Here is a 13,973-nt window from a genome sequence, read left to right on the forward strand (position 1 = left end):
ATGTGCTGTGTGAATTTGGTGGGGAACAGAGAGAATTTCTGAGGGCACATAGTGGCTCTGATTAGACAAGATGACTTCCTTTTCAAGCAGAGGAAATTGATTGAGAATGATCTAACCATGGCCAGCATTTATTCATTTAGGAAAACAAAAACCAATGCCAGTTGCTTTCAAGATGTCTCAGAATACATGGAGACTTTTCCCAGACAAATTTACCTTCTTACCTTCTCCAGGAAATGTAGAAGAATTTTGAAATCTGTTCTGAAACAGTGGACGGCACTTGGGAAGTCCACCTGTGTGGCCCCTGGGAGTCCGATGAAGCGTACTTGTTGAGATGCAGTAAAAGGGGTAACACTGTTGGTCTCCCGTTAGTAGTATAGAAACATAGAACCACAGAATCATAGAACAGTTTGGGTTGGAAGGGTCTTTTAAAGGTCATCTAGTACAACCCCTCTACAGTGAGCAGGGACATCTTCAACAAGATCGGATTGCCCAGAGCCCCATCCAACCTCACCTTGAATGTTCGCAGATTGGGGCATCTACCACCTCTCAGGACAACCTGTGCCATTGGTTCGCCACCCCCATTGTAAAAAATTTCTTCCTTATATCTAGTCTAAATCTCCCTCTTTTGGTTCAAAACCATCACCCCTTGTCCTGTTGCAACAGGCCCTGCTTTCTTCTAAGCCCCCTTTAAGTACTGACAGTGTAGCTAACCACTAGAAAACGGGTTCATTTGTGCCATACCTTTTGCAGAATTCAATTTTTTTTCAAGCAGGTGTGCGCTAGTACAGTTGCCTACAAAAGTATTTGACATATGCACGAGTCCACAGTAACTGCACATATTATGCACAAGGTTTTCTTTGTATACAACCAAGCACCAGATAGAGATTCGTGCCGTTTAATCATTTAAGCAGAGTTTCTTAAGCACTGAGCAAAGTTTGAGCTCTGCAGCCCTCACAAGCAGCACTGGCAGGAGGGATGCAAGCACATTGAGCAGTTCCTGAAAAACACACTGCTCACCTTTGTGTGACTCCTTGTACGTAACAGATACGTGAACAAGGCTTCTGCTAAACATATAGCTCTATGGAGACTGCTAAAGCTCTTTTGTGATGTTTTTAATGGTTTCTAAGTGTTTTAAAACAAAATTAGTGTTCTTTACTACAAGCAGATGGTTCAGTTCACACAGAAGGAATGCCAACAGGCCAAATGTTTCTGCAGCTTTTTCAGAAACAGGGCTAATGAAATGGCCTGATGAAACAGGTTTGCTATTAAAATCAATTAGAGTTATCCAGGAATGATAATGAGAGTTTTCTGAATAAACCGACAGTTTAATTGGGAGCTTGTGTTGAAACAGGTCCCAGGGAACGTGTTTTGCTAAGTAGCAATTCTGACCTTTGTTAATCTGCACTGCTTCTCCTGTAAGCATTTGTCATCATCATTGTTATAACTAATACAAACATCTTTGGCTTAGACTTTCTATTATATATTGTCTTTTTGCAGCAGGGTAACCCATGCATCTGAGCCTGGGCTTTCTCTCGCCCACCAAATCCTGGCCCAAGGCATAAGCCCAGGGGGTTCTGACCACCCCCAAACAGGGAGTCGGGATCACAGGTCAGTCTCACCTGCCCCTGCATTCTGGGCTGCCATTTTTATCCCACGAAAAGTCCTTTCCCTCGGTATACAATAGTTTCACTGTGGCAAAACACTGTGACTGCTTGGAGGTGCTCCTGCTGATGCAGCGCTAGCTAACCTTCCTCCTCGCTAGCCTGAGGAGTACAAGTACTCTTGAGCCCAGGTCTCTTGCCTTGTTGCATGTTGCGCTACAAGCCAAACTGAGCTGTTGGTCTAGCAGGAGGCGTACGTGTAAGGACACCTGGGTTTTAAAGGGGAATTTCTCACTCAAAGAAAATGCAGATTCTGGCCATTGCTAATGAACATGTGGCCAGGAGGATCAGCCTAAGAGCTTTCTAACGGTGTTGTGTAGTGATCTGCAGTAACTGGACTTTAACCTTTCCGTAACATTTGAATTGAGGTGGCGAGTGACGGTCTTTAATGCAACCAGACCCAGGAAACCCTGGAACATGGCTGTGCAATAACTGCATGCTTTGATACCACATTACGGTTTGTTTTCTAATACAGGAAGCCAGATTGGGAGTGTTTCATGGTTACCAAAAGACCCTTTCAAATGAAAAAACAGCAAGTCAAAAGTACTGCAAGCGAGTACAAGAAAAAGTGTAGTCGCACCTGAAATTAAAGCTAAAGCAGAAGTTTATTAGTTCCTGGTGATGCTGGTTGTTTCACTTGTGGTTCATCTGTTGCTGTGCTACCACTTTTGACGTTTTCTTTCTCTAAGAGCCCAAGCTGGAAAGCATAAAGCACTCCTGATTCCTGATAATTAAGCGAGCTGAGGAAGCTATTTAGAAGCACTTGTGGCTGAGGGCGAGTACTTTCCGAGAGCTGTGGCTGTGCTTGCGCAGGGTGGGGAGGAGAAGTTCCAGAGCAAAAAGGAGCAAAAGAAGTTGAAAAAGTGCTGCTGCTTTTGTCGTCAACATGGTTTGAAATATGGTGGGGGCTGGACGGCATGATCTGGCCCAACTTTTACTCATCTGAGCAATCCCTTGTGAGGCCTGTTCCCATGTGTGAGGTCATTGAAATCACTTTTAAAAACACGGGTGGCAAGAACTGGCCCAGAAATATCAAAAAAACCTCAATTTTCTTTCCCTTTTTCCTGGGTTACATTTTTTTTCCTATTTCAGAGTGTGCTAGTCTCTATTCTGTAAAGGTGTTTATCACAATCAATTGTTAAACTGCTGCCATTCTTATACAACAAGAACAGATTTTAAGTGACCGGGCAGATTCTTGTTTCTACACTGCTCTTTTGTCTTAACATGGTGGAGGGGGAGGAATTTGCTAATCTTGTTATTAGGGGCTAAGAGAAACCAGTTACAAAAAAATTTTCTTCTTCCCTGGTAGTATTACTGTTGGATAATTCAACATCATCTTTATTTCTTAGTTTTCATGTAACTAATATAAGTTTGCAACTCAGATACTTTTCCTAAAAAATGTGGTTTTGGTATCGAGATTGCTTCTGTATAATCTGAGATAACTGCAGCCCACCTCCATTACAGCTTCCTGTGGTCTTACCAAACTAAATGATAACTGAAAAATCTGAGGGTTGGTTCCACTTAAGAGTAAAAATCACCACTGTAGTGGCAAAAAGTTCAAGCCTTTTAATACACTGAGGCCGAAATTCATTCCTGTAGAAAGGGCCAAGCCCAAGTTTCTGTGCTCATTAAGCTATTATATTACAAGTTATTCTAGATAGGTGCAAATGTATGTCTTCAGCAAGTAAACTGCAGAACTGGTGCCAAATGCTCATGCCTCCTTATTCTGAGATCATGAGAGGAGTTCAAAACCATGAGCTTAATGCTGGCCCTCTGCACAAGAGTGAATTTTACCCTTAAGATATTAAATGAATGGTGTATCCTGAAGAGTTTCCAGATTAATCAGTCTTCTTGTAGGTCAGTTGTTCTCATGCAGTTGTACACATTGCCTAGTCCTCACCCAACATACTGATTTATTTGCCATATTCACTTGCATTTTGGGGATGAAGACATCCTTGCTAAGCTTGTGCTGTGTGTTCTCAGATTTTCTATTCTTGTTCTTCTGCTTTCTCTGTTCCTTCCATTGCTTTCTGCAGGTATTTAAACCCATGGTTCAAAAGAGAATATAATGTAGCTAAGTGGGTAGAAGATGTGAATAAAAACACTGAAGGACCATACTTTAGGTATTTTGTAAATTAATTCTATATCATTTTTAAGAGCTGTTCCAGCATATACAAATATCTTGGGACTCCTACCTTGTATAAATCAATACAAGTTACTGTAGGTGCAAAGGGCCCCTCTTCTTTTGCTGCATTTTGATGTCTGGTTTTGGCTTCATGTGCAATTTACAATTCTTTTTCTGAATGTTTTAATGAAGCCATTGAAAAGGGTATGTGTAGTGCATGCGTTCCCACCATCATCTATAGCTTGTAGTAGCTTTCTCATCATTTTATGCCAAGTAGTTTTTTATGGGCATGAGACATGTTTATCACTAATAAAGTAGTATTAACTTAAATAGAATGTAATTTTCTGAAGCAAGTAATTTCATAACACATTGACTCTACCTACTGTCTTATATAGTGCATACTAAAATTTAAATTAAAAAAGAATACAAAGTAGTGCTATTTTACCCTCAGCATACAATGAAATAATTAATATATTGTAATTGGAAAATTAAATGTATGAGAATATACTCTGTGCTCTATTTATCAAAACACTAATTGATCTGTTACAGGTGTGTGTAAGGTTCAACCAAAAACACCACTTATTTTGGGGAGAGGAAAGTGTGTATTGTTTTATATATTCTAAATTAAAGAAGCATCATGAGGCTGGCCTCCCTGTTGTACATGAATCAGGAGACTGAGAACATTTTGGTAGATTATCAAAAGATACAATCCCACAGCTGAGACAGGAGTTTGGATCAGCTGAAATAATCAGCTAGCACAGGAGAGAATGGAAGACAATTTATGACAAATATTATAAACCGTGGAAGAAATGGATGAGTTGTAAGATGACGTATCAAAAATTAAGTTGAAACAAGAATTACAGAAACTCAAAGAAAAAGACTACAAATCCAAATCTCTAGCCAAAACAGTGAAGGGCGGTAGGAATGAGTAAATAGAACCTTAACAATAATATTGTTACATTAGTAGACCTAATAATAGTGCAAAAGGGCAGAAACATTCACCAAGTATGTCCGCTGTGTATTTGGGAAAAAACTGTGATGGAGTTGTATCACAAGATGTTGATGAAACACTGCCATTCCAATAGTAGCACTGCCAGATATTCATTGAGTGGGAATTTAGTCATTTTTAGAACTAAAAATGCCACGAAGTCTTAAAAGAGCATAAAATTGTCACCTTTTTAAACCGTTTGTGTTTGCTTTCAAGAACTCTTAAATCACAGAGTAAGTTGCAGAAAGGCTTTCCAATGAACAAATAGGGCAAATAAGGTAAATTTAAGCCTGTAAGTCCTGATCCACAAGGAGTGAAAATCCCTGGCACAAGAATCCAAGGCTCATAGGAGGTTGTTGTGATTGTGGCAGCTGGTATCAGCCGTGTCTCTTGTGTTGTTGCTTGGACATTCAGGCAGGGTGTATTGTGAGTCGAGTAGTTTTACATTGCTGGTTTTAGCATTGGGATACAAGGTCCGGTTCTGGTGTCCTCAGTTCAAGAAGCATGTTCAAGCACCGGGAGGCCCTAAGTAACCTTAGAAGGGCCTCAAGCTGTTCAGTCTAACGGAGCAGCTATATGCATACCTGATCATAAACTCCACATAGCTGCATATAGAGCAAAACCTTTCTGGAGAGTCCTTTAGACTAGCAGACCAAGACTGATAATGACCAAAAGTCACTGGAAGGTGAAATTAGGCAAACCTTTTCCTAAAAATACCCTCTTCATCTTTCTTTTTCAGGCAAGGCCATCAGTCACCCGCCATAACCTAACCCCATAGCTGTCTTTTAAGGTGTTTGTGTGAAAAGTCCTGTGGTTGCCATAAACAAAGACATTGATAGAGTATGAAGACAGTACTAGTTTAAAATATGTTACTTTGAATGGTTTAACTAAACAGGTTTAAATTCCTGTGTAGATACTCTTCATTTGGTTTTAATCTTTTAGAATCAGTAAATCTTGATTTAGTAACTCGATAAAATTGATGGGAGCATATCCCACCCCTGAAGGTTTTCAACTGTTGCACTGAATGAATCATATTTCTAACTGTATTTGAGATAAACCAAGCATTTTTTGCATATAGATGAGGATTAAGCTGACCCATGTGAGTTTTAAGGGCTCTGTATCAGCCGAGGTGAAACATAAATCAAAAACTTTACACCGTAGAGGCTTACTAATGACTGCCTGCAGCAGTAGCTTTAGCAATGAGAGAGAAACTAGAACAAATTTAGAAACCTGTATGCCCTAATTATTTGAGGTAACCATGGGGAAGTATTCCGCAGGCACATTATCGAAGACGGAAGATCAAATTTTCTCCTGAGATGAGTTGCCATGGGTCTATGAGAGGTTGTACTAAACAGTTTCTGCCCAAGACTCAGGAGCAATTTTGGTTAATCTGTCATGGACAGGAAAATACTGTTCCTAAGAACGGTGTGTTTGAACATCGTATGACTGGGGTTTGAGCCTGTGAAGTAATTCACAAACAAAACAAATCTTGTTTGATGAACCAGAAGGTTCATCAGGCTGAAGTCAGACTGCCCAGCTGATACTACATATTAGGAATAATATGTAGCATAAGATATTTACACCAGGTCATTAGCTGAGTAGTATTTTTATTGCTAACCTTTGCTTTGTCTTGCGTTTTAAAGACAGCCTGAAAGTAACACTGCTGTTTTATTTGTCACTCTATAGTTTTAGGAATAATATGTTGATGATTGGTGCTGTTGCAGGTAGAGTTGAAGTAGAATTCCAAAAATAGACAAAAATGCTTCCTACAATTCCTAGGAATTATGCAGATTTTCAGAAAATAGAGATATTAGGTATCATAAAGACTTTCTCCATCAGGTTAAAAAAAAAAGTCTGTATAAATCAAAATTTCTGTCTGTCACCTGGTGTCCTAGATAGTAATTTTTTTTCCTAGTCTACAAGTCTGATGGGTATTTCTATATAATTACTTTTTGTTAATGATAGTAATGATAGTGGCTGGTGTCTCTGGTGCCTGAAAGCTCCCAGCTGTGGGATTTCCTTCAGTAAGAAAATAAGATCTATAAAGAAAAATCTCATTTTCCTTCCCAAAGTATAGGCTATATTTTAATTTTATGTGCCAGGCCACAGCTGAATAACCCTGGGAGTAAACCCAGCCAGGAAACCTTTCCCTGATTCTGGCTTTGCTGCCAGGTGTGCTGTTTGCCAGTGTGCTACTACTGCTTATTTTGCTACTGTCAATTACTGTGGCTGCTGCACAGACTGACCTTATGAAATACAGTTAAGGATTACTGGAAATCCTCACTGAATCTTAAATGACTCAGAAACCATGGTGGTATCAGAAGATAAATTGTCATAATCCCCGAATGTGGTATTTCTGTAGATAATTACAGACAAAACCAGGCTGGAAGACACCTACTGAAGCACTGAGCTGCCTACCTTAGATTTAATGTGAATATTTAAGTAACTTAGATTCTGTGGGGGTTGTTTAAATAGAAAAACAGTTTACAAAGAAAAGAGGTTTTTTAGATGCAAACCCAGGACACATACCCAGAAGGAAAATGGCCATCCCATATCAGAAGGACACTGACAGGGGCATGGAAGGCAGGAGACAGCAGGCTATCATTTCCCTCATATTTTTTGTGCTTTGGTGTTCTCACTCTCTGCTCAATTTCTTCTTAGCTCCTCCTGAGCTAATCATTAAACAGAGTTGGCTCTGCTGCTCTGCCAGGTCCATTGGCTTCGTCTGTGAGCATCCAGCTGAGGCCAGAGCCGTGACCAGCCATTAGCTCTCTGCTTATACTGAGGCAGCCTTAGACCGTGCTTAGAAGAATAAGTTTTCCCCATTAGAAATAAAGCGAAATACTGGCCTTGATGGCAGGCAATGAAAAAAAGGCCTATTGACATCAGTAAGATCAGAATTTTGTTTCAAGAGTCAGGGAGAGGTGTTCATTAAAGCATGTGAATGCCTGCATCTGGGGCATTGCTGTGCAGTACTCAAGCCATGGCCTTTGCCTCTTCTGCAGCCACCCGTGAGCTGAGCCTTCCCTCTGCTGCTGCACTTTCTGAGGAAACTTGCACACATCTGTGGCTTTTCAAAGGAACTATATTTAAAACGTTTGACCACACCAGTGTTTTTAGAAGATCCCAACTTCCTAATTTAGGATAATTTAGGCTGATGGTATACTACAAAGAGCTGAACCCATGGCAGCAAAGGTCAGGTTAGGCTGATTGATAGTTCCTATATTTTGGCTTGAAATGCTTTCACCAGGTTGAATGTTAATTGAGTATTTCCTTAATTTCTTTCAGTTTGTGAAACAGAATCAAGCACAGCTTACGAATGACTCAGATCTGTCAAGGCACCTGCCTTGAGTGCAGCTAAAATGACATTCGAAGTCACAAGACTAGTTGTGTGACTGGGTGACACATTTCACACTGTCTCTTGCGGGCCAATACTCTCACTGTTTAGGTGAGAGAAGACATGTCCTCCCGCTGCCACAGTGTTTTGTTGTGAACCACAACGTGGTCTCCCCATGCTCTTAGTTTCAGCTTCCAGGACAGAAAGTCAGGCAAAAATTGGCCACTACATCTTCTTTCCTGATCAGAAATTAGAATTTTTGTGGTGTGTTTAAGTGCATGGCTTCTGTTGGGGTTGATAGTAAAGCCTCCGAGTCTCTGCTATGGCTTGTACAGGGTAGAATGCAGTCCTAGTTTCTTGTATAAATTTCAGCTAGAAGCAACATTTGGCATGAAAGCTAATGGATTTGGTGGCAGGAGAACTAAAACCCTATGGAAAGCTAAATGTATCCCACCCTGGACCAAAAACTGCAAAGTTTTGCCTACCTTTAACCCCAGCATTACCTGCAAGTGTCCCTGAATGCTGTTTCTTCCATCCCGTAAATGAGAAAGGACATGTCTGGCTCTTTCTCATTTAGAGCATATGTAAATCTGGGATCCACAGCACATAAACAATTGCAGGGCAAAACCTGAAAGGTAGTCGAAACCTCCTTGAACAACTACTCTTACTACACAAAAACACATTGTAAGATCTGTGAGCATACACTTAGTAGTGGTATGTTTTCACAGTCTTAGTAGATGGCTCTAAAGATGACAAAAACCAGCCTGTAACTGTGTAGCAGAAATAAGTGGAGAGGCCCTGTGAGGGGAAGGCAAAGTCATTTCTCTAAGTGTGCAACTGCATTCTTAATGTATTTTGCTGTAGCTTTGCACATGCAGGTGAGCAGCTACGTGCCCATCAGGTGTGCAAACTGTATTGATCAGGTAATGTGAAGAGGGGTTGAAAAGAATGAAATGTAGGCATCACTGGAGGTCTGGGCTTCAAAATCTTTTGAAAAGGTAGTGTTGTGTTTGAGTTATGGTGCAAAGCTGCCTGGCTAAAGGCTCAGTTACAGATTTGAGTCAGAGGACATGCTGTGCAGGGAAAATGTTCAAGGTGCCCCATCCATTTATTGCTTCTTCTAGGATCACCTGCTCAGGCTGATGAACAGGTAAATTTGCTATGGCTTTCCCTCTCACCATGGCCTTCTCTTGCTGTGCCTAAAATAACCCATGGGAAGAACCTGTGGTGTGCAGGAGCCGATGTTGTATCTGGTTGTGGCACAAGGGATGGGAGATGCCTTCATTCTGTGTGCCACCTCCTGGCTGTGGTACCTATATAAACAGCTTTCTGATAGGGCTTGCCAAGTCAGATCTAACATCCCCGGTTCCTTGCTTCCAGGTGCATTGTTGGGATTTTAAACATCTAGATTTTAAATTCTCCTGCAGCTGTGAGGCAAAATTTGTGAATCATTGGATTATTAATAATACATAAAATCTCTTCTCCTTGTCTTCCTGCCTTTCTCTTCCATTCTAAATCCAGTAATAATTTATTAGCAATCCTTACCAGTCCAAGCATGAGCAGAGATGAAAGGACCTGTATGGGTAGTGAACTGGGCAGGGCACTGTTGAGAACCTTTCCCTGGATGTTCTTTAAAAAAACCCCAAAAACCAAACCAAACAAACAAAAAAACCCCCAAAACCAAAACACCTGTTTTCTTGCCTGTACAGTTTGATGCCCAGATCTGTGATGCTGGACATATGAAAGCCTTGTTTTGTACAGCAGTAGCTGTTTGAAATTTTCAGCCTGAAAACATTCATGTATGTCCAGTTCACTTAATGGGTGATCAAAGTGCAAATGCTGAAGGTGTGCTCTTCCATGTTGGGATAGATGTACCAATCTACATCTTTTAAGTGCTGTTGAACTCAGAGGCTACCACACGAGGCATTAGAGCATCATGAGCCAGATTGGAGAGCTCTCACCATATAATTTCCATTGACACCTTGTGCTCATGGCTACCATCAATCTTTGTATGGGAGACAAGAGCGTGCTGTTGTAGGGAGGAACAGACACAACAAAATGATACACTAGTCCAAAATAAAAGAGTAACTATTTAAAGGTAAATGAATTTCAGTGAGTAATGGAGGTACAAAACAATGCCAGGCACAGTAGAGTCCCTGCCATGTCTATAATCCTCTCTAGTCAAAAGGACCTGATCCTGCAAATCCCAGAGCCAGGGAGGTGGGGCTGTCTGCCAGGGGTGGCTCCTGTGGCTCCTTGGTGTCAGTGATGGTGCTCGTTACTGGGGTCTACAACTGCCCAGCTCGCTGCTTTTGAGGGGCTTGTCTGTAGAAACTGAGGCAAACCTTCCTTCTTCAGGGATGCATTAAGATAGTAGGTGGCAGTGCTTAGGGAGGGTCTGGGTGATGTGCCTGCACTAGTGGGAGGCCTCCTTTGAAAAATACCCTCAGTCTGCAAAACAGAACAAGAAGGCCAGAGCAGGTCAGTTTTTTCTGCTTTGGGGCTTTTCCCCCCTTTTATTCTGCACAGATTTAGAGTCTGATAGGAACCTCTGAAGTGGGAAAAGTGCAGAATCTCAAAACAGAAGCATAAGAGGTTTTTTGGGTATAAAATTTCAGTCAATAATGTGCTGCTGCCTTATTGACATGAAAAGAATGCCTTTCATGTGATACAAACATCTATGTGCTCCTGCTTACTCTATTCACCTTGTACAGAAATGCTGATTGCCATTGACTAATCAGTCCATTTTTGTATATTCTCATCAGACTCTTTCTTTGGCTGGAACAATATGCACTGTATGATGCTTGCATGTCTGATAATTTGTTGTTAGCACTTTGTATATGCCTTTGTTACTTCACAACTAACAGTTTGGCCTCCAAGTGCATGTGTTTGTGTAAATTAATGTGTTATAAAATAGTAGAGTTATTTGCTATGTTTGTATCAGTACAGGAGATGTGGAAGATATGCATAAAGACACTGATAATTGCCATTTAGTCACTGTCAGAAGACATTGTTCAGCTTGTATTTATACAATCACTGTTTCTTCATAATGCCATGTCTATCTTTTAGTTCCGTATTTATTCAATTGCAGATTTGGTTTGTTAACTTTATAATGAATAATTATAGTACCATATAAAACAATTTAAGAAATCATTTTTGTTATGCAAAACGATTCTAATAAGAAGTACAAAACTTTTTCTTCCAGTGTTCCTGAAAGCTATAAATACCTTTTTTCATGTCATGAAATTATTAAACTACTGATCAAACAATTTTATCCCCCCGATATTGAGCTAATAATAAGCTATATACTTGGTTCTGAACCAAGCTTCAGAGTAATGGCAGTTGCTGTTGTAGTGCTGGGACCCAAAGACATCACATTTATTTTCTGTTTCTACATCTCAGGACACTGTCTCCTGCAAAGTCTCCATCTTCGTCCACTGGATCTATTGCTTCCAGCAGAAAATACCCTTACCCCATGCCACCACTTCCTGACGAGGAGAAAAAAGCCAACAGGCCAAGTGCCAGGGTACGTATCCCTCTTCTCTGTGTATTTCATCAGTAACTTCATTTACTGGTAGTTTTTCAAAAGGAAAGCATGGCAGGTCAGCATCTGTGACTAACAGCGAGAGCAGCAGTGGCATTTCCTTTGTACCCTTAATTCCTGAAGCTGCTGCAGGCTGAGCCTCTGGCAGTGATTAGGGCAACCTTGGTGGCCGTGTTTACAGATATCCATTCAGGTTGCTCTTAAACCCGCCCTGAAGCCCAGATTTCACTAGTCTTGTTTCAAACTGAGAATGTGCCTGGGGCAGCCTTTGGGCTGCGGAGGACAGGCGGCCGTGGAGCAGATGGTGTGTTTGGCTCTCCTCCCTTACCCCTTTGGGGTGGGCGCTGACACAGCTGGCAGCTTTCCTTTGTGGTGGGGGATAGCTGATCTCCTGGTTTGTGGAAAGGTAACTGAGTTCCGGTTAAGAAGGATGAGGAGGGCTTGCATCAAACCCTTGTAGGCCTGGAGGGACTTTGCTGCCACGTGGCCTGAGCCCACCCTGGCCCCACCAAGGTGAGTAGGAGCCGCTGGAATGTGCAGTGATGCTCCATGCTGCCAAAAGGCAGAGTTAGCTGTTGCTTCTTTTGTGTCAATTCAGACATAGCAGATATTTGAAATAACACCCCCCCTGCCCCCCAAATTTACTTCAGGAGCCTTAGTTGTGATAGCTTTACTTCACGCTCCTGATGCAGACGAGATTCCTATCACCACTCTCTGTCCTTTTTTGTCTAGAAAAAAAAGGAGCAGAGTGCTGCTGAGGGAACCTGCAAGCTGCTACTCCCAGTCCTGCTTAGAGCAGAAAGTTGTGTGAGGTGCAGCACAGGGTCTCCCAGTGCAGCTTGGGGGCAGGGCTGCACTGATGAGTCTCATCCTTGGAGCTACCTTGGCACCAGCTCAAACCCGCAGCACAAAGTCATGCTGTTCTGAGCAGAGTTCGGCAAAAGAGAGTGGGAAATTACCTCTACACTAACATCAGTTAGCGTAACCGTAAAGTAAAAGCTGTCTAGGACAAATGTGATGCTGCACTGACATTTTTCCTTCAAACTCTCTGCATTCCCAGCCATGGACAATTATTAAGTCATGCTACAATGATTGAGACTGTCTGTGGACCTTGTGGTCTGAACAGATACCCACCAGAGGCTGGGAGGAGACCAAGAGCGTAGCCTTGGTGACCCAAGAGATGTAGATGTAGTTCCCAGACAAGCTCCTCACACTGTTTGACACTGGGTGACAGCCTGTTCTGTCTTGGTGTGCAATGTGTGTTTGTGTTCTTCTTCCCCCTCTCCAGCTATGGGAGACGTCCATTTAGCTGCACTGTTTTCCTGGGGTGACATCAGAACTGTTTACTTCGGATTTTATAGAAACTCAGCCTTGCTGAGTCATTGCACATTCATCTGCTCTTCAGACAATTTGAAAGATCAACAGAGATGCCTGTGATCACAGTGGAAACCTCCTCTCATCTGGAAGGGGAAAAAACCCAGTCTTTTTTTTTTTTTTGTCTTTTTTGTTGTTGTTGTTGTTGACTAGTATTTTATGGATTTGATGAACAACCAAAATCATAACAATTAACAGGGGATAATTAGCCCAGATGTGACAAGGCTATTCTGCATGATGACAGATACGCTTATCTAGGATCCCGGCTGCAGACCATTTGCCAGCCCCACATAAGAGAGGCTTTTCTCTGATGTATGGCAGTCCCAAGTCAGACCAGAGTGGAACTGGGAACGCGCCTCCTGGGGAGCCCAGCCGGTGTAAATTTGTATGCTGTATGCATGAACCTTGTGTTCTTTGCTTTCCACATGTAAGGGATAAACAACATACTGTAGTAGAATTAAGCATGCAGAAGTAAGAAACTTAGGATTTTTTTGTGACAGGATTTCAGGCTTCGAAAGGCCACTATTTGACACAAACATCCAAGAAACAAGGATTATATCTTTTTTTTTTTACCTTACGTGTTTATAATCTCAGTATACAGATTGTATATATGTAAACATTCGATAATGTCAAAATAGCTGTTATACGTAAGTGTGTTTTGCCAACTGCCTAAAGAAACAGTCATGACTAACATCATCACCCTTCAGATTTTCTGATGTTACGAGCAGACGTCTTTGGAAATACAGACAGTACTGTAAAACTGTGTCCCTCAGAAACTGGCATTTGACCAAAATCTATACTATCTTTTCAGTATCTTATACTGTCTTGACAATCTCAGTTGTATGGTAGACTGCAGAAACCAATACAGCAGCACTTAAATCATCGTGAGAGGAACCATCCAAAATCCATTGTACAGTGAGATGACCAGTGTATCCTCTCACAGG

General features: G+C 41.5%; 1 protein-coding gene across 1 annotated transcript in view; it reads left to right on the plus strand.

Moving 5' to 3' along the window:
* ADAM22 (ADAM metallopeptidase domain 22) overlaps positions 1-13,773 on the plus strand; it is a 72,372-nt gene extending 58,599 nt beyond the window's left edge. The window contains exons 28-29 of the mRNA XM_010146162.1: positions 11,514-11,637; positions 12,944-13,773. Of these exons, the coding sequence (XP_010144464.1) occupies positions 11,514-11,637; positions 12,944-12,964 (145 nt within the window). The 3' untranslated portion in view covers positions 12,965-13,773. The remainder of the gene's footprint in view (positions 1-11,513; positions 11,638-12,943) is intronic.
* Positions 13,774-13,973: the final 200 nt, after the last annotated feature.

The sequence above is a fragment of the Buceros rhinoceros genome, unplaced genomic scaffold (assembly GCF_000710305.1).
Source record: "Buceros rhinoceros silvestris isolate BGI_N320 unplaced genomic scaffold, ASM71030v1 scaffold11072, whole genome shotgun sequence".
Classification (NCBI taxonomy): Eukaryota; Metazoa; Chordata; class Aves; order Bucerotiformes; family Bucerotidae; genus Buceros; species Buceros rhinoceros.